This window comes from Herpailurus yagouaroundi, unplaced genomic scaffold (genome assembly GCF_014898765.1).
Source record: "Herpailurus yagouaroundi ecotype Mexico unplaced genomic scaffold, PumYag 208, whole genome shotgun sequence".
In the NCBI taxonomy this organism is placed as follows: Eukaryota; Metazoa; Chordata; class Mammalia; order Carnivora; family Felidae; genus Herpailurus; species Herpailurus yagouaroundi.
In genome coordinates this window covers 9,922,438-9,944,460 of record NW_024412439.1, presented here as the reverse complement: position 1 = coordinate 9,944,460, position 22,023 = coordinate 9,922,438, and the positions used below count along the sequence as shown (strand labels likewise).

At 56.9% G+C, this 22,023-nt stretch overlaps 1 protein-coding gene and 1 long non-coding RNA gene across 5 annotated transcripts in view; one reads left to right on the top strand and one right to left on the bottom strand.

The window, feature by feature from the left end:
- Positions 1-7,008: 7,008 nt before the first annotated feature.
- The window catches only part of ALOXE3 (arachidonate epidermal lipoxygenase 3), a 19,910-nt gene continuing 4,895 nt past the window's right edge, over positions 7,009-22,023 (bottom strand). For all 4 annotated transcript variants that reach the window (XM_040453298.1, XM_040453297.1, XM_040453299.1 and 1 more), the window contains exons 7-16: positions 19,664-19,767; positions 18,937-19,109; positions 18,065-18,208; positions 17,774-17,977; positions 17,595-17,681; positions 16,808-16,977; positions 16,141-16,262; positions 12,487-12,587; positions 11,776-11,946; positions 7,009-7,698 (exon numbers count right to left, since the gene is read on the bottom strand). In XM_040453298.1, coding sequence (XP_040309232.1) covers positions 7,519-7,698; positions 11,776-11,946; positions 12,487-12,587; positions 16,141-16,262; positions 16,808-16,977; positions 17,595-17,681; positions 17,774-17,977; positions 18,065-18,208; positions 18,937-19,109; positions 19,664-19,767 — 1,456 coding nt within the window. In that variant the 3' untranslated portion in view covers positions 7,009-7,518. The remainder of the gene's footprint in view (positions 7,699-11,775; positions 11,947-12,486; positions 12,588-16,140; positions 16,263-16,807; positions 16,978-17,594; positions 17,682-17,773; positions 17,978-18,064; positions 18,209-18,936; positions 19,110-19,663; positions 19,768-22,023) is intronic.
- LOC121015959 (uncharacterized) lies at positions 16,985-21,422 on the top strand. Its single transcript, XR_005784059.1, has 2 exons — positions 16,985-17,295; positions 20,022-21,422. It is a non-coding gene; the product is annotated as an uncharacterized LOC121015959 (long non-coding RNA).

The following is a 22,023-nucleotide window of genomic DNA, read 5'->3' as shown; positions in this document are numbered from 1 at the left end:
GGGAGCCAGTCCAGCCTGCGCCAGGGCCCCAGGGAAGTTAGGGGACAGGGCTGGGCGGGGCCCCCAGATCTGTATCAGCCTAATAAGCGCCTTCCTTCTGCCCGCCCCCATGGGCCACGGCACAAGACACCCCTGCCAAGCAGACCCATGGGCAACGGGGTTACCAGCCTTGGTTCCGGGGCCCCCAGCGGGTGGGAGCGAGGGGACGGGGCCCGACACAAACTCGCCGTCCAACTGGCCTGCTGCCTGGCCGTTCCTCTCCGGGCCACAGGGCAGGCTGTGGCCACAGAGGGGAAGGCGAACTGATCCTCCTGCCCCAGCGCCCTTGAGAGAAAGGGTGACAGGTGCCGACCTTGACCTCGGGTCGCTAGGGCACAGAGAAGCTCCAGAGAGAGGTGATCAGGGAGGGAGAGAGGGTGTCTGTCGCTCTTTGCAGGGCCAGGATCAGCTGGGGAGGAGGGGGGAGGGCATACAAACATAGATGACAGAGCAAAACTGGGGGCACAAGAAATGCACTAAGGGGCGGGCATGTAATCTGTAGTTTAATCATTACAGAATTCTACACCGCAATTAAAAAAAAGAAGAAGAAAAACAAACCACGGTGATGAATCTCGCAAAGATTATATTGAGTGAAAGATGCCAGGCATAACATAAATGGGTACACGCTGTATCATTCCATCGACACCAAATTTGAGAACAGACGAAACTATGCAACTCTTTTGTTTTTCAGTTTTTTTATGTTTTATTGATTCTTGCGAGAGAGAGAGAGAGAGAGAGAGAGAGAGAGAGAGAGAGACAGAGCACGAGCAGGGGAGGGGCAGAGAGCGAGGGGGACACAGAATCGGAAGCAGGCTCCAGGCTCCGAGCTGTCAGCACAGAGCCCGACGCGGGGCTCGAACCCACGAATCGTGAGATCGTGACCTGAGCCAAGATCAAGATTGGACGCTTAACCAACTGAGCCCCCCAGATACTCCTGTTTCGTTTTATAAAGTACTCATCCTCACCTTCTCCACCCCACCCCACCCCCCCAAAAAAACTGATGAAGCTAAACAGAGGATTGGAATAAAGGTTGGGCTCCGAGAGACTTGGGCTCGTCTGGAACCAAATCATTCCTTCCTGCCTTCATGCATTCGGGAGATGTTTCTGGAGCACACAGGGTTCCAGGCACCCTTCTAGGCACTGCAGATGCACAGAACAAGTGAAATACTCACAGAGCTTCCTGAAGCCGGAAGAGAAGGAAACAATCATTCGTCTGTTTGGACAGGAAGCGCTCTGGGGAAAACCTGGGGCGGGAAGAGAGGTGGGATTGGGGGCTAGTGTCCCATAGAATCGCAGACGCAGGAGGCATGAGGACTGAGTGGGCCGGGGCCCCAGGACAGAGCTGAGTGTAGGGAGGTGCGGGGGACCGCAGTTAGATGATGGGAGAGAGTGAGAGAGTGAGGGGAGGGTCACACTCCCATCCACCCTGCCTCGACCTGCCTTCTAGCCTTCCGCCCTTAGAGACAGCTGGGGCCAACCAGGAAGCACCATCTCGGATGCCCTCTGGGGAGTCACCCTTCCTCACTGTTGAGGGAAGTTCACACAGCACCCCGGGGCCAAGTTAGGGCCACAGAGGGCTGGGATTCTGAGATGGAGAGAAGATTCCAGTAGGTTCTGGATTGGGTGAGGGTGCGATTCAGGCTGAGCTTAGAGACAGGGTAGTGGTTGGGGTTAGGGAGTGAAATGACCTTCTTAAGACCCAAATGTGCTCAAGTCACCCGCACCCCGTCCCACCCCAGCTCAAGCCTGGCAGTGGCTCCCTCTGACCTTCCGGGTAATGACGGGTAATGACGGAGCTCCCACGGCCTGTCTTATAGACTTCATTCCCCCAAGTTCCCCTGTGCTCTCTTCTGCCTGGACAACGTGCCTCCGGCACCACCAACAGATGCTAACGGAGCCCCTACTGTGTGCCCAGAGGCACTACGTCAGGCCCTAGGCGCGTTCTGTAAACAAAGCAAATTGCTGCCCTTCCCCCTGGAGCTTACGGTCTAGTTCTAGCGGAGGAAACAGATAATACTGTGTACGGATGAAGCAAATACAATATTATGTTCAATGGTGATAAGCGTTGAAGAGAAAAAACAAAGCGGGGAAGGAAATTATACAGTATGAGGGAGCAGGGGCGCCTGGGTGGCTCAGGTCACGATCTCACGGTTTGTGGGTTCAGGCCCCGCGTCGGGCTCTGTGCTGACGGCTCAGAGCCTGGAGCCTGCTTCGGATTCTGTGTCTCCCTCTTGCTCTCTGCCTCTCCCCTGCTCGCCCGCTCTCTCTCTCTCTCTCAAAAATAATAAAATAAACATTTAAAAAATTAAAAAATGTATATATATTTTAAAAAACGGATAAGAAGCAAACTTTAGATACAGAGGGGCCAGGGAGGCACTCTTTGACAAGGGGACTTTTGAGTAAAGGCATAAAGGAAGGAGAGGGAGAGAGCAGGGGAGGGGCAGAGAGAGAAGGAGAATCCCAAGCAGGCTCCATGCTGTCAACACAGAGCCTGCTGTGGGGCTCAGACTCAACAAACCATGAGATCATGACCTGAGCTGAAACCAGGAGTCAGATGCTTAACCCGCGGAGCCACCCAGGTGCCCCGAAAACATGATTCTTAATGGTTGGATGGGCTGGTGATGAGGACAAGGTCAGGGCTGGGAAGTGCATCAGTGGTGGGACTGGAATCAGGGGTAAGTCTCAGAGAGGAAAGCTGGATTGGGGTTAGCGTGAGGCCTGAGGCGGGGAGGGGGGGGTTGGCGTGGTGACGGCGGGGACAGGAATGGGGTACGGGGATGGGGGCAGGACTGGGAGAAGGCTGAGGGTAGTCATGCCTGTGCTGGGTGACTGGCAGGGCTGTCTCATCCGCCTGGGCACAGTGCTGCCCTTGGGCCAAGGACAGGAGCTGTCAGGCAGGTCAGGCCTGCCCTCCTGGGCTCTGCTCAGCCACCCAGATGACTCTTGGGGGATGCTAGGAGACTGATGGTGCAAATTTGCATCTCAAGATGCAAATTCCACGCGAGCTCTCCCAGCCCCCTACTTTGAAGCCACGCCCCTTTCCTCGAGACTGTGCCCCAGGGGGCTGCTTATCTGGGTGAGGAGCAGGGCGGGGCGGCATGGGAATTGAGACTCAGGGGTTTCCGGAGCGGCCCTTCCAGGCCCCTCTGGGACAGAGTCCAGGGCAGTAGGGGTGAGAGGCCCCGCCGCCTTGACCTTCTATTCCAGTGGTAAAGACAGAGGAGGGGCGGGGCGGGGAGCTGACCCTGGGTGTCACCACAAACGGTGGGGATCTGCCTCCATCCGCGAAAGCTGCCTCCTCAAATCGGAGCCCATCCTCCACAGATCTCCCCCCCCCCCCCCCGGCCCATCCCTTTGTCCCCCCCTCCCCCCCAAAACGCCGGAGCGGCGGCTCTGGGTTTGATCAGGGCAAGAGTCTCGAGTGGGAATTAGATCCCCGGGGGGGGAAACAGACGGAGACGAGGGTGGTGGGGATGGGAGCGTGGCCGCGGACACGGATGGGACAGGCACGAGAATGTGGCTGGGCCAAAACGTGGCACCGAGTAGATGCTCACAGGGCTGAAGAACTGGTTCTCCTGGGCCAGGGGTGGACCAGAGAGCAGGGGAGGCACCTGGGAAGGATGCGAGCTCGCCGGCTTGGCTCACTCACAATGGCCACCCACACAGGAAGCTGAGTCCCTTGCTGCTGGGGGGCCCTCCACTGCTTGCCCCACCCCAGCCCTGCAAGGCAGGGAGCAAACCCTGGGGCCCCACCCCCTCCCAGGACACAGAAGAAAAAAAAAGGCAAATGGGGCCACTCTCATGCTTAAAACTCACCAGAGCATAAAACAGTATGGCCCTTAGGTCAAATCCAAGAGTTTACTATGGACTTGGGGACAGGGCGTGACCATCTGGTGCCCACCCCCGGGTCACCTTATCGCAGCCACTTTGACTTTCTCTCCGGTCCTCAAACACATGCCCCGAAGGGGTCTGGCGCCTGCCCATCCTGGTCTGTAACACCTTCTCCCCCAGACCCATCCGCCCCCCCCCGGGCCCCCCCCCCCCCGGTTGGGCGAACACACCACAGCGGGCAGGGGCGGGGCGGGGAGTCATCTCCATCTCCGCCCCGCCCCCTGAAACCCTCTGGAAGGATTGTGTGCTGCTTCCTGGAGATCCCGAACAGTGTCTAGGGACACAGGAGCCGTGAGGCAAGCAGATCCTGGAATGTCAACCCTGGAAGGGACTTTCCAGGTCTTCTTGTCCCTCCCGTTTATCTGAGACATTTGGGCCACTGAGGTTGAGGCACCGGCTCAAGGCCAACTGGGAAGAGAGGCTGGTGTGCGTCCCACAACACCAGTCTCCTTCCAGACCAAAATAAGAAGCCCCCTATCTGACAGGCTCCAGCCTCTCTCCCGCAGCCTGTCCCCCGAGTTTCCCAGAGCCCGAGCAGAATCCTATGTGCCGCCGGGTTTGTCTCCCCAATAAATTTTCCTCCAAGCTGGCTTTCTGGGAAACCAGATTCCAGTGATCCGCCTCTGTCCCTCCCTCTCCGGCTTGGGGGCATTTTTAACACGGCGTGCCTTCCAATGCTAACTTGGTGCCCGCCAAGGATTGTCTGACTATCTGGAGGGACAGGCTGCCTGAGTGTTTTTTTTTTTTTAAGTTTATTTATTTATTTTAAGAGAAACAGAGGCAGCGTGAGCAGGGGAGGGGCAGAGAGAGAGAGAGGTGGGGTGGGGGAGAGAGAGCCCCACCGCTCTGTCAGCGCACGGCCCGCGGTGGGGCTCGAACTCACAAACCGTGAGATCGTGACCTGAGCCGAAAGCAAGAGCCTGCGTGTGGTCTCACACCATGGCAGGCTTCCTGTGGTCTGAAGTCAAAGCCCAGGTTTAAGGGGCCTGACCGTCCAGCCTCTGCCACAGTCCCGGCCACAAAGGGCTGCCTCGGGGTAGTTCTTAGTCCTCCGACCTTGTTCGAAGGTGAACAAAATCTGGGGATTTGGGCTAAATTCTTCGGTTGGAACCCGCCAGCGAGATATCCCCGAACACACCTCCCCATGCACGATGGCACACGGGGACCCTCTTCTCTGAGGATCACGGGCACAGGAAGGGAAAACCCGACCCCCTTCCCGCCCCCAACCCTCGTCCCCTCTCACCCGCCCTGTTCACGAAGGGAGAAGGAGTTTGGTTGAACAGGGAGAAGATTCCTCAGGCCTGACAAGGAAAAGGATGGGCAGTGTTTTCCTCTGGGTCTGTGGGACAGCGGCTGTTCTAGAATTTCCACACAGAGGAGGAATGGGGCTGGGAGAATGGGCTGGTGTGCTTTCCTCCCCCGGGGGCCCCGGGATGGCAGTTCAGGAGATGCGTTCGGTCCTGAGCTTCTCACGGAGCTGCGTCTGTACAGCAAGCTCTTTCTGGTGGCCAAGGCCAAGGCGGCAAGAGGATCCCCACTCGGCGGGGGAACGAACACGGGCGTTGGTCTGCAGTGGGGCCTGGGAGACGCAGCAGCCTAGCAAAGCCCTCGCCCAGGCGACTCTCCCGATGGGTCCCCAGTTACTGTGACAGTAAAGCCGTGGGATGGATTCCTCTACCACCGGCACTATAGGGTTGGAGGAACAGTTACCCTGTCCGAAGACACTGGGACTCTGGCCAGAGAGAGGCTGTGACCAGGGTTTGGTCAGACACAGAATTTGCCTCTAGAGGCAGAGGGGGTAAGGGGGCTGGATCTGGATCTGAAGTCAAGGGACACGGGGTACAGGGAAGGCGTCGGGGGCCGTGGAGAGAGAAGATATGGATGACTGACCTGAGGGAGATCCCTAATTTTTTTATTTATTTACTTTGAGAGAGAGAGAGAGAGAGAGAGACAGAGCAGGGGAGGGACAGAGAGACAGGGAGAGACAGAGAATCCCAAGCAGGCTCCAGGCTCTGAGCTGTCAGCACAGAGCCCGACGCGGGGCTCGAACCCACGAACGGGGAGATCATGCCCTGAACCGAAACCAAGAATCGGACGCTTAACCGCACCCCAACACAGATCTAATTTTAGGAGCTTCAGGGCTGGACGGGAGAACATCAGCCTTCCCAGATGACCACCTATGTCGGGATGGGTTTGATTATGCTGCAGTGACAGCCAATCCCGAAATCTCCGCGGCGGGACCCAGTGCAAAGTTCTCTCTTGCTCCGCTCCGCGTCCAGCCCTGGCCCGCAGGAGGCTCCGTCCCGCTCCCGCAGAGACCGGAGCTGGCGGGATCGGCGTCTAGAACAGCAGAGGCAGAGAGGCGCCAGCCTTGGAGGGGCAGGGCAAGGACTAAATGCTCCGGGCCAGAGGTGAGCCGCCTCCCGGCGGAGCTCATCGTGACCCCACCCACCCGCAGAGGGCTGGAGACCCAGTCTTCCCTGTGTCCAGACGGGTGACCGCTCCCAGGGGCACACCCAGCAGCTGGCTTCCTAGGCTTTGCAAAATACCGACTTTTTTCCTATCAGCCCTTTGAATGGAAATTCCTTCCCCTCCGGATGGGTGACACTCTCTGGGACGTGACAGCAGGAACATGGGGCCTGGCTAGGGGCTGACTTGAGCCGGGAGGCTCCCTGTCTCCAGAACAGATGACCCAGGGACTCACCGCAGCCCCTTCCTCCTCCCATCCCCTGCTACCCCAGCCGCAGGCACGCACGCACGCACGTGCCAAAAACAACAATGAAATGGGAACCAAATCTGTTGGGTTTTATTGAATTCACTGGGCTCAAGGACAGAAAAAAAAGGAAGGAGGGGAGGATTGTGGGGTGAGGACAAGAGCTAGGGAGGGACCCCCCCACACACACACATATCCAGGCCAGGGAGCTAGCCAGGAGAAGAGCTAGAGGTTAGGTCTAATTCTTTTTTTTTTTTTTTTTTTAAATGTTTATTTATTTTGAGAAGGAGAGAGAGAGAGGAGGGGCAGAGAGAGAGGGAGAGAGAGAATCCCAAGCAGGCTCCGTGCTGTCAGCACAGAGCCCAATGCGGGGCTTGAACTCACGAACCATATCTTGACTGGAGCTAAAATCAAGAGTCTGAAGCTTAACTGATTGAACCACCCAGGAGCCCCAAGTTGGGCCTCATTCTAACCCTCCCCTTAAAGATGCTCCATCAAAGGGGACCACATGGCAGACTGAGGACACATATCCTCTCTTGCCCAGTTTCCAGGCTTTTCCAGAGAGGGAAGTTAGATTGGTGGGCCCTAGGTTCGGAGGAGAGTGGAAACAAAGAGCCAAGGTAAGAGGGGGAGTTTGGGGAGGGGGCAGGACTGGAAAGAGAGCTCAGTGTCCCTATGGGGTTCCTGGTGGGAGGAGGTAGGTTTTCACAGGAGAGGGAAGTAAGAGGCTGTCCCAAGTAGAGCAAAGGGTGACGGGGTTCCCCCTCGTGAAGGGCCTATTGTGCGTTTGACGTTAGCCAGCGGCTTCTGGCCCTGGACGCCCTCCTCACGTCCTCATGCTTGAGCCTTTCTTGTAGGGAGGAAAGGAGGAGGGGTTAAATGGAGACGCTGTTCTCGATGACGGGAGGGTCCAGGTAGGCATAGGGCAGCACCAGGCCTTGGTTCCGCTCCCGGATCTCCTGCGAAATCTGGGCCAGGCGGTTCTGGAAGGCCGCGATGCTCCGCCGAGGGGCCTCCTCGGTGAAGTGCTGATCCGGATAGGTGCCCAGGGGCCGCTGGGAGAAAATCGGGTGGCGGTCGGGATGATGTTCAGGATGGGACGAAGAATGGAGGGTTTGCCAATATATAGTTAAGGTGGCTTCTAAGGGCATGACCCAGCCCTGGCTACTGCAAAGCAAACCCGCAGACCACCCCTCCAGACAACCTGCTTGGAGCAGCCTCCCCCACCCCCACCCCCAACACCCCCACAACACCTGCAACACCCAGGGAGTGTGGGACCTGGGAGTGCTGGGAGCCTAAGGTTAGCGCTCCCTCTGCTGGTAACCCTCTGCCTGTCACTCGGAGACTGTTTCTGCACCTGGAAGGGGGGATGGATTGTTCTAGAATATCTTTTTAAAGGTCCCTTCCAGGGGCGCCTGGGTGGCTCAGTCAGTTAAGCGTCCGACTTCGGCTCAGGTCATGATCTCACAGTCCGTGGGTTTGAGCCCTGCCTTGGGCTCAATGCTGGCAGCTCAGAGTGGGGAGCCTGCTTCGGATTCTGCGTCTCCCTCTCTGTCTGCCCTTCCCCCACTCGCACTCTGTCTCTGTCTCTCTCAAAAATAAATACACATTAAAAATTTTTTTAAATGATAAAGGCTCCTTCCAACGCCTGGTCCACTGTTCTGTGAACTAAAAGAGCACAACCACATCCTTAACACAAATCAACATAACGTGTTAACATGTTATGAAATCCACATAAGCACGCTCCGGCAGCCATGGCCAAGAATACACCTGTCGCCTCCCCGATTCAATTCAAAATGCAGCTCCTGAAGACACCCCCATTCTGAGGCACCTTGCCAGTCATTCCCACGCCATTGCCACACGCCGTCACACTTTACAGGGTGGCCAACCACAATCGGGAAATATCGCGGTGAACTACAGCGAGCGCCAGCCTGTGGCAGCAGGGGATGGCCCCTGTCTCTGTGACCAGACCACACGGCCGGCTCACCTCCGCAGTTCCCGGGGGCGCCCGGCCTTCTAACCAGCGTGCGCCTCCCGTCCAATAGAACCTTCATACAATACAACTATTGCCAATAATCCTGATGTTTACAAATCCTCGGTCTGGTTTGACTGCCCTGACGGGGACCTCCAACCGGGCCTCCCAGGAGAGTGGTCACGGCACATTTAACTTTGTCGTGCCTGACTTTCTAAGGAGATCTCTGCTGCCTCACCATAAATGCAGTGTTTTCTGAAATATACTTTTTTTTAATATTTATTTTGAGAGAGAGAGAGAGAGAGAGATCGAGTGCAAGCAGAGGGGTGGGGCAGAGAGACAGGGAGAGAGAGAGGATCCCAAGCAGGCTCCGAGCCATCAGCGCAGAGCCTGATGCGGGGCTCAGACTCACGAACCGTGAGATCATGACCTGAGCTGAAACCAAGAGTCGGACGCTTCACCGACTGAGCCACCCAGGCGCCCCTCCGAAAGACACTTTTTCTCAAAACTCAGCTTGGGAGTTTCACCTTACACTGAGTTTTTATCAGCAATGACTAGTCACGCTTATCAAAGGCTTCTCTCATATATCCAGATGATTATACGGGGTGTTTCTTTACCGATGTAATAAATCACACCGTCAGGTTGCATAAGGTTGAATCGGCCTTTCATTTCTAGAATAAACTAGACTTCCTCATGGTGTATGATTTGTTTTACTATTTAGTAGTGGCCTTCACCGGCTAATGATATATTTCCAAGATGGTTGCAGCTGAGTAGAGCAAGTTTATCATTTTATTTTCTTAATTACAGTTAACATGTTGCAAGCACTTGAGATGGAGTGTCAGGACGGCACAACAATCCTGTAAGACAGGCGCTCTTATCATTCCCACCTTACAGATGAAGAAATTGAGGCTTAGAGAGGCCCAATTACACACCCAGGGTCACATAGGTGGGAAGCGAGGATCTGAGGCTGGAACTTTCCCCTTGAGACCCACTTCCCTTCTTTTTTTTTTTTTTTTTAATATTTATTTATTTTTGAGACAGAGAGAGACAGAGCATGAACGGGCGAGGGGCAGAGAGAGAGGGAGACACAGAATCGGAAACAGGCTCCGGGCTCTGAGCCATCAGCCCAGAGCCCGACGCGGGGCTCGAACTCACGGACCGCGAGATCACGAGATCCCGCGAGATCGCGAGATCGTGACCTGGCTGAAGTCGGACGCTTAACCGACTGCGCCACCCAGGCGCCCCGGTCCCATTTTCTTAACTGGTGGCTGGATGCCTTTCCATTCCTAATGCTGTACGTCTATGTCCCCTCTTATTTCTCATGATTAGGATTGTCCCTGGTTTATCTTACTAGTCTCTTCAAAGAGTCCGTTTTATGTCTTATCTATCAGATTGACATCTAAGTTCTGGAACTATAGTGGAGCTGTCCAAAAAAGCAGAACACAGAGGGGCGCTTGGGTGGCCCGGTCAGTTGAGCGTCAGACTTCGGCTCAGGTCATGATCTCGCGGTTCATGGGTTCGAACCCCGCAGTGGGCTCTGTACTCACAGCTCGGAGCCTGGAGCCCGCTTCGGGTTCTGCGTCTCCCTCTCTCTCTCTGCCCCTCCCCCACCTCTCTCTCTCTCTCAAAAATAAATCAACGTTTAAATTACCTGACACCCAGCTGGTGTCGGAGAATCATGTGATGTGGGAACACCCCCCACACACACACACACATTTAGTGGCCAGAAGTACTGAGTGAGAGTACTGAGCATGGGAACAGAGTATTGTGTGAGGAGAACAAAAACCCCAGAGTTTTTCCTTCCTAACAACAAAAACGAATGTCTCCGAGTCCTTGGGAAATGGAACTAGGAAGGAGCAGGACCCAGGTACTCGTCCCTGGCGTCCTCAAGCTCTGATAGCACCTCTGCACCAAACGGAGCCAAGCACGAGAAATAAGGATATTCCCCAGACGTCAGAGGGCTTGTGAACAAGACCAGGGGGGCAGAGGCAGGGCCAGTGCCCCAACATGTGAACGAAAATGATGGTAACTGGTGATCAAAGGGCTGTTCCCCTGGCCAAGCCAGGTTCCTGCCTCCAAAGCTGCCCCTCCCAGCCATCCACACTGCCAGGAAGGCGCTCCTGCTGAGACACAAATTTAGCCATGTCACCCCTGGCTTAATGTTCTTCAGTGGCTTCCCCATCCTGCTCTGAATGAACGCTGTGCCCGCACCGAACCGTTTGCAGTCGCACCAACACCCCAACGGACTGACCTTCACTTCTTTTCACTTGGTTGTGCCTTTCCTCCTGCCTGCCAGCTAACCCTCCCCTTCCTTTGCCTGTCAAGCTCCTACTTGTCCTGCAGGTTTTAGCTTAGATGTCACTTCCTCCAAGAAGCCTTCCGGGGTTCGCCCACACTCGGTCAGGTTCCACAAGTCCCCATTCTCACCTCTATCACGAGACTAAGCTCATGAGGATAGGGTTTGTATCTGCCCACCAACATCTGACACATAACAAATGCTCAAGAAGTACATGTTCGTGCATAAATGATTCTGACGACGCTGTTGTGCCCTTGTCCGCTTCCCTGTGTGTCTCCTCAACTAGGCCACAGGATTCTTGAAGGCAGGGAAGTCTCACTCAGCTTCCTATGCCTGGTCCCCAGTGTCATGTTGACATGTGGGAGGTATCCAAAATAATGTGTGTTCAATGTTTGGATGAATGGATGAGGGGTTAATGGATGAATGGTTGATGGATGGATGGATGGATGGTTGGCTGAGTGGATGGATGGATGGATGGATGGATGGATGGATGGATGAGTGAGTGGGTGGATGGGTGGATGGATGGGTGGATGGATGGGTGGATGGATGGGTGGATGGATGGATGGATGGATGGATGGGTGGATGGATGGATGGATGGGTGGATGGATGGGTGGATGGATTGGTAAACTGGTGAATTCAATGGACGTTATGCCCTAGCCACTAAACTGGTATTTGCTTCAATGTATGTCTTTGGGGATCAACTATCACTTCCTAAAGAAACTGAGGAACCCAAGACAGCTCAGCAGTGGACATAAATGGCAGCACTCAGTCCCCAATCCCCCCTGGAAACCATTGCCACTGCCCAGGCCCTGTAAGCCCCCCGCTTCTACCCCACCCCCACTCCACCCCATCCTCCATACACACCTGGTCCTTGGGCTCCTGGCTGACCAACCAGAAGAGGAGAAGGTTGTTACAGGTGACGTTCACTTCTGGGAGGGTGTCTAGATAACTCTCCAGGGTGGCGGTCCCCTTGGTCTGGGGTGGGGGCTGCCTCATCGATGATGGGGTATTGGGCATCCAGGCCCCAAAGTCATGCTGTAGGGACCCCGCCCCAGTTGAGTCAGCTGGGCAGAGCAGGGAACCAGCTCCTTCATCATCCCAGTTCCCACAGTTGGGAAATGAGAGGATGGTGGAAAGGGAAGACAGGGAGGAGTATAGGGTAGAAAGTTCCAGAAGTGGGGTAGGAGGCTCACCCCTTGTCACTCCCCATCCAATGTTCCACGACTGGGTAGAGTGAATCACCAAGGAAGGAGCAGGACCCAGAGAGGAGGTAACCCCAGCAAAGGGCCTTGGGCTGGCATGCCACCCAGAGTGACCTGATACTCCACCTGGCTGCGTCCCCGCCATGATGGGGCCCCATAAGTTCTACTTCCTACACAACACCAACTGGAGTCACCACCACAACTTTGGACCCACTCCACCCGCTCACCACCAGCCTCAGCCCTGATCGTAAACCCACCCCAACCCTGACACACCCACACTCTCAACCCCAACTCTGGCCTCACGTCCATGGTCGAGCCCAACCTTGCATAGCCCCGTCCCCGCCCCACCCAGGCCTGCCCCCTGCAGCCTCACCTGCCCACTGTTGACTGCGGCATGCTGGGCCGAGCAGTTGAAGATTATGGCAGTAAGGAACTTCACCAGCTCTCCCGGAGTGCACAGCCTTTGCGGGAAGCCTGGGTGCAGGAGGAAGGGGAGAGGGTGTAGAGGGAGGGCATGGGCTTCCCAGGGGCAGCTCGGGGCCGGGGCTCACCCCAAGGGGTGAGTGAGGACATGAGAGCTGAGCATTTGGCCACTGTTGTCTTCTGACTAAGGTTAGGGTTGGGCTGAGGTTAGGGATGGTCATCACCAAGGCTTGCGGTCTCTAAAGGGGGTCAGGATAGGATCTGGGTGCTGGGATCAGACCAGAAAACGCCCAGCCAGCACAGCTCACACTGGAGGAGCCAAGTTCAAGCTGACAGTCAAGGTGCCTCTGCTCCGTGACTGCCAGCCAAGGCACTTCTATCCACAGCCCCTCATAGCACTTAATGTTCAAATTCTCCCCAATTCACCAAGATTTGTCCAAGCACCCAGTAAGGGATCATCCACTGTGGGGCTTAGTGACAGAAACAGATGACCAGAGTGTCACTCAGAAGCTCGCAGTGATAGAAGCAGAGGTGGGGGGCGTGGGGGGCCCGGGCTTGGCTCTTTGGGGAAAGCGAAGGCAGGGAGAAAGAGGCACTGAAGCTAAGGCACTCAGGGGAGACTTCCCTGGGGCAAGAGAAGGGGCCCCCTTGAGTTGGAAGAGTGGATGAGCTTTGAACAGAAAAAAAGATGACAGAGGAGGGCATGATGAGACCTCTTCTCCCTGTACGCCACTGCTCACTGATCTCGCGCAAATCAGTGCCTTTAACCGCTTCCCACTGGCCGGTGACCTCCAAATTCACGCCTCCGGCTCCGCCTGGACCCCGAGCTTGGCGTAGCCATGGGCATAAATCGCCAGCCGCCACCTGACGCTCTGACTTGGGTGTCTACGAGGCCTCTCCAACAACATCCGCAAAACCTGACGCTTGACGCCCCTACCCCACATACTCCCCAAGCCTGGCCCTCCCCCAGGGGTCTCATTCTGGTATCTTTATTTATTCTTTTTTTAACGTTTATTTACTTTTGAGAGAGAGAGAGAGGCAGAGCATGAACGGGGGAGGGGCAGAGAGAGAGGGAGACACAGAATCGGAAGCAGGTTCCAAGCCATCAGCCCAGAGCCCGGCGCGGGGCTCGAACTCACGGACCGCGAGATCGTGACCTGAGCTGAAGTCGGACGCTTAACCAACTGAGCCACCCTGGCGCCCCATCATTCTGGTATCTTTATACAGCTGCTCAGGCCGAAATCTGTCCACTCCTTCCTCTTTTTACCTCGGATCAGCAAATACTCCCAGAGGCCAATCTGGTCTTTCAGAACCGTAAATCTGATCATGTCGCCCCTTGCTAAAACCCGCTACAGGCCTCCCACCCCACTCACCTTACCACTGCCCTGCATGATCTGGCCCTTGCTCCTTCTCGGGCTTTATTTCCTTCCCTCCTGTTTTCTCTCTCACCTTCTCTACTCAGCCACGCAGGCCTTCCTGATATTCTGCAAACCTGCCGGCACGCATCTGCCTCAGGGCCTTTGCACTTGCTATACCTCTGCCTGTATAGTCTTAGGCCAGTTATCCACCGAACTATTTCCCTCACTTCCCTAGTCAAACATCACCTCCTCAGAGAGATCTTCCCTGACCACCTATCCGAAACCACTCCCTTCCTCAACACGCGTTTTCATGTTTCCGGGGGCTCATAACCAGCCACCGAACATATTTATTTATTATCAGAGTCTCCCCACTAGAATGTTAAGCTCCGTGAAGGCCAGGATTTCTGTCTGTCGTGCTCACCGCCAAACCCCAGCACCTAGAACAATACTTAATATGAAGAGCCCAGTAATTATCGGTTGAGTGTAGTGAATGCCTGAGAAGGTAAGAAGGCAGGGTGGGAAGGAATGTGCCAGGCCAGGCGGTTTCTGGGCACAATTTCAGAGGATTACCAGGGCGGTGGCCCCTCAGGCCTGGCGGGCAAGCAGCAAGGGGCTGAGAAAGGTGAGGCCTGCAAAGAGACAGCTGCTATAATGCAGGGACTGGCTGGTGACAGTACGAATTGATGGGGACAGTAAGAATTGGACACCCAACTGGGTTTAGGGAGACAGGAAGACAGAGAGGACATGAGCCAAAGAGGACTTCAAGGCTCACAGTCAGGAGAGAGAGAGGCTGGTACAGCCGAACAGGCGAGGCTTGGGGGAAGGACCCGGCACCTGATGGGGGGCATGTGGGAATTTTCTGAAGGTTCTCTTGGTGGTGGATATTCTAACCTGGAGGGCTGAGATTAAGCGGCAAGGAGGTCAGACGAGCTGTGGGAAGTTTTCTGTAGCTCCTAGGGTTTATTTGTTCCCCTTGAAATATGGAAGCAAAAGTCACACCGACCGAAGCTGATTGATCAGTGCGTCTTGCCTTAAACCAGGAATCTGGGATTAGCTCGCACTGTCGGAAGAGGTGTTTGTCAAGCTGAAGAATGCTCTGATGTATTAAGTCAGAGACAGGTTTAATAATGTAAGCTAGGAGAGGGGCGCCTGGGCGGCTCAGTCGGTCAGGCCTCCGACTCTTGATTTCAGCTCAGGTTAGGATCTCACGGTTTGTGAGTTTGAGCCCCGTGTTGGGCTCTGTGCTGACAGCTCAGAGCCTGGAGCCTGCTTCTGGTTCTGTGTCTCCCTCTCTCTCTGCCTCTCCCCTGCTCGCACCCTATCTGTCTGTCTGTCTGTCTCTCTCTCTCTCAAAAATAAAATAAACATTAAAAAATTTAAAAAAAATAATAAAGTAAGATAGGGGAGTCAACCAACAGTAATTAGATTCCCCCCATCCCAGGTCTCAAATAGGAAACAGCCCCAAATAGGAAAAACAAAACAAAAGCTGCCTTTGGGGGAGGAGCATTCAGGACCAGGCCAGCCCAGGATTAACAGTGGGCTTGCAAAGCAGGGGATGGGTCATCCTTGAAATATCCCAAAGAGACCTTGTCACCACCTTAACCCAGAAATCACTCGGCATCGCTAACAGTGAGACAACCTGACCCTACTTGCCTCCCCGTGTGATGCCACGTGGGGAACATACCATCACTTGAAAAATATTCTTGCCCCAACATTTAACCTTTAGATGTTACCTCCCATCGACAGAACACACAGCGAGAAGCTGAATGACCTCGCGAGGAAGCCACTGGATTAACTCGGAAGGCGACACATTCTGCAGTACAGCTAGTCCCGAGTTTTCAATCCAGCCACGGCAGATGTCATGTGATTTAAAGTGGGGCGTCCGGGGGGCTGAGGGGGTTGAGCACCCGACTTCAACTCAGGCCATGATCTCATGGTCCGTGGGTTCGAGCCCCGCGTCAGGCTCTGTGTTGACAGCTCAGAGCCAGGAGCCTGCTTCGGATTCTGTCTCCCTCTCTCTCTGCCCCTCTCCCGCTCACGCTCTCTCTCTCTCTCTCTCTCTCAAAAATAAATAAACATTAAAAAAAATAAAATTTGTTGTTTAAAGAGGAGGGGAAAAGCCTCAAGAAAAAAAGCATAGGATGTACTTCAAAGGCTGGTCCATAAGTAAGAACTAAGTGACAGGTGAGGCCAGGGAGGGCACTGAGTCCTTTGGAGCTTGTGGTTGCGGGATGAAGAGCAGATACCTGAGCTTTCCCGGCCCAAGAAGGCCTGAGCAAAAATCTCGCCGACCCAGGCCTGCAGCTCCGTGTCCCGCTGCACAGATGCGTCGCTAGGATAATAGTAGCCCACGATTTCTGAGACAAAGCTGCAGAAAAGACATGCAAATGCTACGGGCCTGACCTTGGGCTCAAGGCTGGCCAGAAATCCAAGGCCCTGAGGCTGGGGAGAGCCAGACAGCCAGCACCCACTGGGAGCCTACCAGGGTCCAGCGGGGACCCCCAGATCCGGATGGAACCCAAGGGCCCAAGTTTGGGCACTCCCGAGTCATGGGTACTCGGGGCCTCCTTTCCACACAGGCGTCTGGGGGGACAGTGCACTGACGAGAGAGCCTGGGGTCCCAGCCTACACTTCACCTGCCCTGATTCCTCTGGACACCCTGCCCTTTCCTTTCTCCCCCGCATTCATACACAGCCCAGGCTCTCCCCAGGCCACAGCTACCTGTCGTTTCACTGAGGACCCCAGCCCCAATTCTCACCCTTGGGGTGCTCCGTGCTGGGGCCTGAAACACAGCCACCACCCCCAGCCCCAAGCGCCCCAGCCCGCATGAGTACAGGCGTCCACCCTGTCCCTGAGCCAGGAGGCCCTGGTGAGGCCAGACTGGCTGCAAGGTCCCAGGCCCGCACCCCGCACCTCTGAATGGCCGCCCAGATCTTCAGGCCATCGTCTCGGTAATGGTAGTTGGGGATGGTCAGGACGCCGCGGGCCCGCAGGCTGTCCGGAAGGCAGAAATCGGTGTAGGTGAAGTGGGCCAGACCTGTGCTTATGAGGTAGAGGAGGCCTTGCCTCCCGCCGGACGTCACCTGACAACACAAGACAGCTGGGCTTGGGGACGGCCCAGACCCCACCCCAGTGCCTGGGGGCAAGAGGAGGCTAGTGACTCAGCAGGGGGGAATTATTCAGTTAACCAAGGAGCCCTTGGTCCTCCATCGAGGGGCCTGCGCGGGCTGCGGAGGTGGCGGGCCTCCTACGTGCGTGGGAGATAATCCTTAGGTATTTGGTAACTAACGCCGGGGAGGCGGGGACGAGAGGGCCAGCTCGGCGCAGGGTCAGCGGAGGATGTGGTCAAAGGGGAGCCGGCCACCCCCACCTCCAGAAACTAAGAAGCCAGGGGCCTGCAGGTGCGCAGCCCGTGGGTGGGACAGAGGGGGCGGGGACAGGGTTTGCGGGCGGGGCAAATAGGGGCCGGGCGTGGCTTGTGGGAAGGATCTGGCAGGGACCGTGGAATGGGATTGGAGGTCGTAGAGGCTTGTGGGCGGGGAAAGTAGGGAACCAATGGGGGGAGGCAGGCGGGGCTTGTGGGAAGGGTCTGGCAGGGACCGTGGAATGGGATTGCAGGCCGTAGAGGCTTGTGGGCGGGGCAAAGCGCCCCCGGGACGGGGCTTCAGAGACGGGGCGGAAAGGGGGCCGGAGGGCTCACGTGGTCCACCAGGCCGTCGGGGTTGAGCAGCGTGGCTCGAGCGATGGTGTTCACCTGCAGCGTGTAGCGAGTGTGGGGAAGCAGGAGCTGCGAGCGGGATGAGGGCGCAGGAGCCGAAGGTCAGGGGAGCCGGCCGAGCTGGCCCGCCCCCTCTAGCCCGGCCCGGGGGTCTCACCGACCTTGTAGACAGGATGGCACAGCGGCAGTTGGCGCAGTGTGGCCATGGAGAAGGCCTCGCACAGCAAATGCGTGCACAAAAAGTGCGTGTTGTGCTCGTGCACCAGGAACTCCGAGTTGCGCACCCACGTCTTGGCCAGCAGCCAGTCCCAGTAGGAGTCAGTGGGCAGAAAGATGGGGCTTTGGGGCCCGGGGTTCTGGCTGAGCTGCGTCCAAGAATAATAAGGGGGTTGAGGCTCGAGGCTGCCGGCGTGCCGCCTGAGCCCGCCCCCGAAGCCCGCCCCAGGTCTCACCTGGATGGCCAAGGGCACCAGCGCCCCCTGCGGGTTGAGCCACAGCAGGCAGAGCGGGGCGGCCACGTACTGCTGGCGGCCGTTGAGGCGGTGGACGGGGGCCTCCTCCAGGATCCAGTAGTCCGCTAGGAAGACATTCCCCCTCTGGGGAAGGCGCACAGAGGCTCACAAGTGGCCCCCGACCCGCGCTCCACTGCCTTCTCTGTTCTCCGCCCACTCCCACCCCGATTCGGCCTCAGTAATACTTGGCGCTTGCGCCCATGTCCAGAGTTAGATACCCAACCCTTCGCAGCATGTCCGGAATGAGGTCCAGCTGAGTCCCGCGTTGCACAACCTCCCACCTGTGTAAGCTGGCATCCTCTCCCCACGCCCCTGCCTGGTCCCTCCTGCTCTCTCCACTCAGTGACCCTGTCAGTGTATCCAACAACAGCAAGATAAACACACACAGAATTGACTGCGACGTTTCCAGCCTCCTGGAGGATGCCCGAGGGCTTGGCTGCCGCAGAGAGACTGGCCCATCATTTTCTCCCAGACCCTCAGAGCTCCTACTGCCCCGTGATTGCTCCTCCTGTGTCTCCTTGCGCTGCCTTCCCCCTGTCCTAACGTAGCTTTCTTTGGGCCTCAGCTCTGGGGATCTTGGAAGCCCCAGAACACGGGCAGGGCCTTCTCCTCCAGGCTGTCCTGCTCGCTCTTCACCAGGCCCCATCTCAGGCTTCCAGGCATGGCTGAGCGCCTTCTGGCCCCCACCTCCGTTTGCACCATTGCGAAGCCGGTGCTGCCCAGCGGCTGAGGCCTGCAGACTGGAGGTGGCCCCAGCCGACCGGCCCTTACCGGCCACGCCCATCCTGTATCCATGACGACAAATCACCCACCTCTAGTTCTGTCTGCAGGCAGGTGTCCGGACCCAGCGAGGGGGCCACCATGTCATGGGTGACAGGCAGCTTGCTGGGCAGGCTGGAGAGGCAGTGGAGCATGACGGGATTGACACCATTCAAATACTGGTACCCAAAGAACGGGTCCTCACACCAGTGCTCGGTGACATACTCTAGGGGGCAAGAGAGGGGACCACTGGGTCTGGAAGCCACATCCCTAGATCCTCCCCGTGCCCAGTCCTTTGCTCCCTTGGTTTAGGCTCCCCTCCCAGCAGCCCTGCGAGGCAGGTGAAATTAATCAATTTCACGCAGGACCCTGAGAGTCAAAGAGACGGAGTGACTTGGCCCAGCCGAGTGGCGGTGCAGAGACCCGAATCCCAGCCTGGCCCCAGTGACAGAACTCGCGATGGTCGCAGTAGGGGAAGAGAGGCCAGTGCCCCTGGTCAGGATTAGGACTCCCTAAATGACCCTTGACCCTCTCCCAGGCAGGTGGAGTGTCTCTCTGTCCTCACTCCCCTATTCCTGTCCCCTCCCAGGGAAAGGGGAGACGGCGTGAGCTCCTAAGGGGCCTCTGTGATGGTTGCCACTCACGAAACCAGGAGCCCCACGCACTGGGACCCCACAGTCTCCCTGGGACGGCTGGAGGAGGGCCCCTTCCCAGAATGGGGCTGAGGGTTCTGAGCACGGGGTAGGGGCGGGGGACAGACATCTGCCCGGCTCTGCACACCTGAAGTGACGGTCTTGTGACACCAGAAGATATTCCGGATGTCATCCAGCTTCTTCCAGGAGCCCTTGCGGTCCAGCAGTCCTCGAAGTTTCATGCCCAAGGACCTGGGGGGGGGGGGGGAGAAGAAGCGAGGTGGGGCCTGGGGCTGCCAGGGGCACTGTGCCCCCAGCCTAGAGTCCTGGAGGGACCAGACAAGGTCAATTCCCGGAGCAGAGGAGCCTAACAGTGTGAGCGCGAGAGAAGTCTAGTGGCCAGTTGGGGCTTCGTAGGGGTGACTCCACATGGATACGCACAGGGGTGCACGGGGCTACGTGTTGCAGACGAGTTGTCTTCATTGGCGTTTTGGCTTTTCTCCAAGTTTCCATCTTGTCACAGACCTTCACTGACCCCTGACTGCCTACAGGACAAAGCCCCAGCTGCTAGGGCTGGCTCGGAAGCCTGCCACCAGCCGGTCCCTCCCCACCACGGCCTTCTCACGAAACTTTGCTTTCTACACCAGACTGGTAAACGAGGGGTTGGCAGCCTAGGGGGCCGTGCACTTTTCACTTTGTGGGCGCCCGCACTGCTTGAATTTTTTTTACAGCAAGCATGTGTTATTTTATAATCAGGAAAAAAATGCTTGGGGCGCCTGGGTGGTTCCGTCAGTGGACATATCGGTTCATTTTAATCACTCACTAATGGAGTCAAGGCCAACGGGAGGGAATGCGACACCCAACAGGTGGGTTTGCCGTGCGCGGTGGGGAAGGCGGCTGTGTGAGTCTGCTCAGATGCCACGAAGGATGAAGGCAAAGGCGCATCTGTGACGTCCCCAGGGACAACTTCCTGAGTATCTGCTGAGCTGCCTGCCCCTCAGGCCACAGCATTTGCTGAGCACCTGCCCAGGAAGGCCCGGAAGAGGGGAGGAAGCAGGCGAGAGCTCGGTGTTAAAGCAGAGAGTGAGGAGGCAATGAAGGAAAAAGAAAAGGTCTTCCTTTTCCGAGGGCCTGGCGCACCCCTCCTCCAGAGTGTCCCGTCACGGCCCCGCACCGGAGCCCGGACACAGCCCCTCGTCTCCATGAATCCCCCATGGCTGTCAAACACCAGCTCCCTCCGCCCACGGCCCTCTCTGAGTCCCACGCAGGCTGTCCTAGATCTCCGGGGCCTTCCCTCGCCTCGTCCAGACCCACACGTCCATCCAGGGACCAGCTCAGGTGACTCTCGTCCAGCAACCCTGCCACATCCTTGCCTTGAGGCCTGAGCCACCTGCAGCTGTCTCCAGACGTTCCCGAGCTCACTCTCACCTCACCTCTGCTCCCCTCCCACTAGTCCTGCTCCCAGAGAATCGGTCAGCATAGGAGCCCCGAGGATGAGGATCCAGCCTCTTGCCCTGGACTCCTCTGGACCTTCTGCTGCACAGATGTCCAGCCGAACTGTCCGTCCTCCCTCCAGGCCAGCCTGGCTTTGCCCAGAACCACCCCCCCCACCCCCAACTCCCTGCTCAGCTCTACTCTCCGTGGCCCAAAGCCGGCTTCAGTCCTACTTGCCTTTTCGGGGGGCACCTGCCGGCCTCTACTCAGCCCTGCCGCCTCTGGCCCGGAATGTCCACTCTACCCCCTCCACCACATCACACTCAGAGCCTCAAGCTGACTTGAGCTGCCAATGGCCCCTCCGATCCCTAATGAACTGTGCCACATGTCCCCCGGGGGACACTGAGCCCCTCGTGGCCGTAGAGCACATCCTAATACTACTACTCGGTCACATCCACCGAGACTGTTTCGTACCGGGTGTTCTCCTGCTTACTCTCGCCCCAGCCTGTGAGGTAGGTATGCGTATTCCTGTCATCTGGCAGATGAGGAAAGTGTTAAGAGGCTAAGTGAAGATCAAGGTTACACGGCTAGAAAGTGTTGGTTCCGGGGTCTGAACATGACATGGTCTGACTTCACTTCCTTGAAACTTCAGGGCCTGGCCTCCCTGCCCCACTCAACATGGTCCCACCAACAGGGCCTGGGACTGAGCTCTGCACTGAGGAGGTGCTCAGTTAATTTCCTAGATTTGAGGAATGGAGAAAGGGGTGATGACAAAGGAAAAACAGGAAGTGATGGGGAGAAAGAGAATGGGGGGGGGAACACGGGGACAGAGAGGGGGACATGGGAACAGAGAGGAGGAGATGGGGACAGAGAGGGGGACATGGGAACAGAGAGGGGACATGGGGACAGAGAGGGGGACATGGGGACAGAGAGGGGGATATAGGGACAGAGAGGGGACATGGGGACAGAAAGGGGGAGACGGGGACAGAGAGGGAGACATGGGAACAGAGAGGGGACATGGGGACAGAGGGGAGGAGACAGGACAGAGAGTGGGACATGGGGACAGAAAGGGGG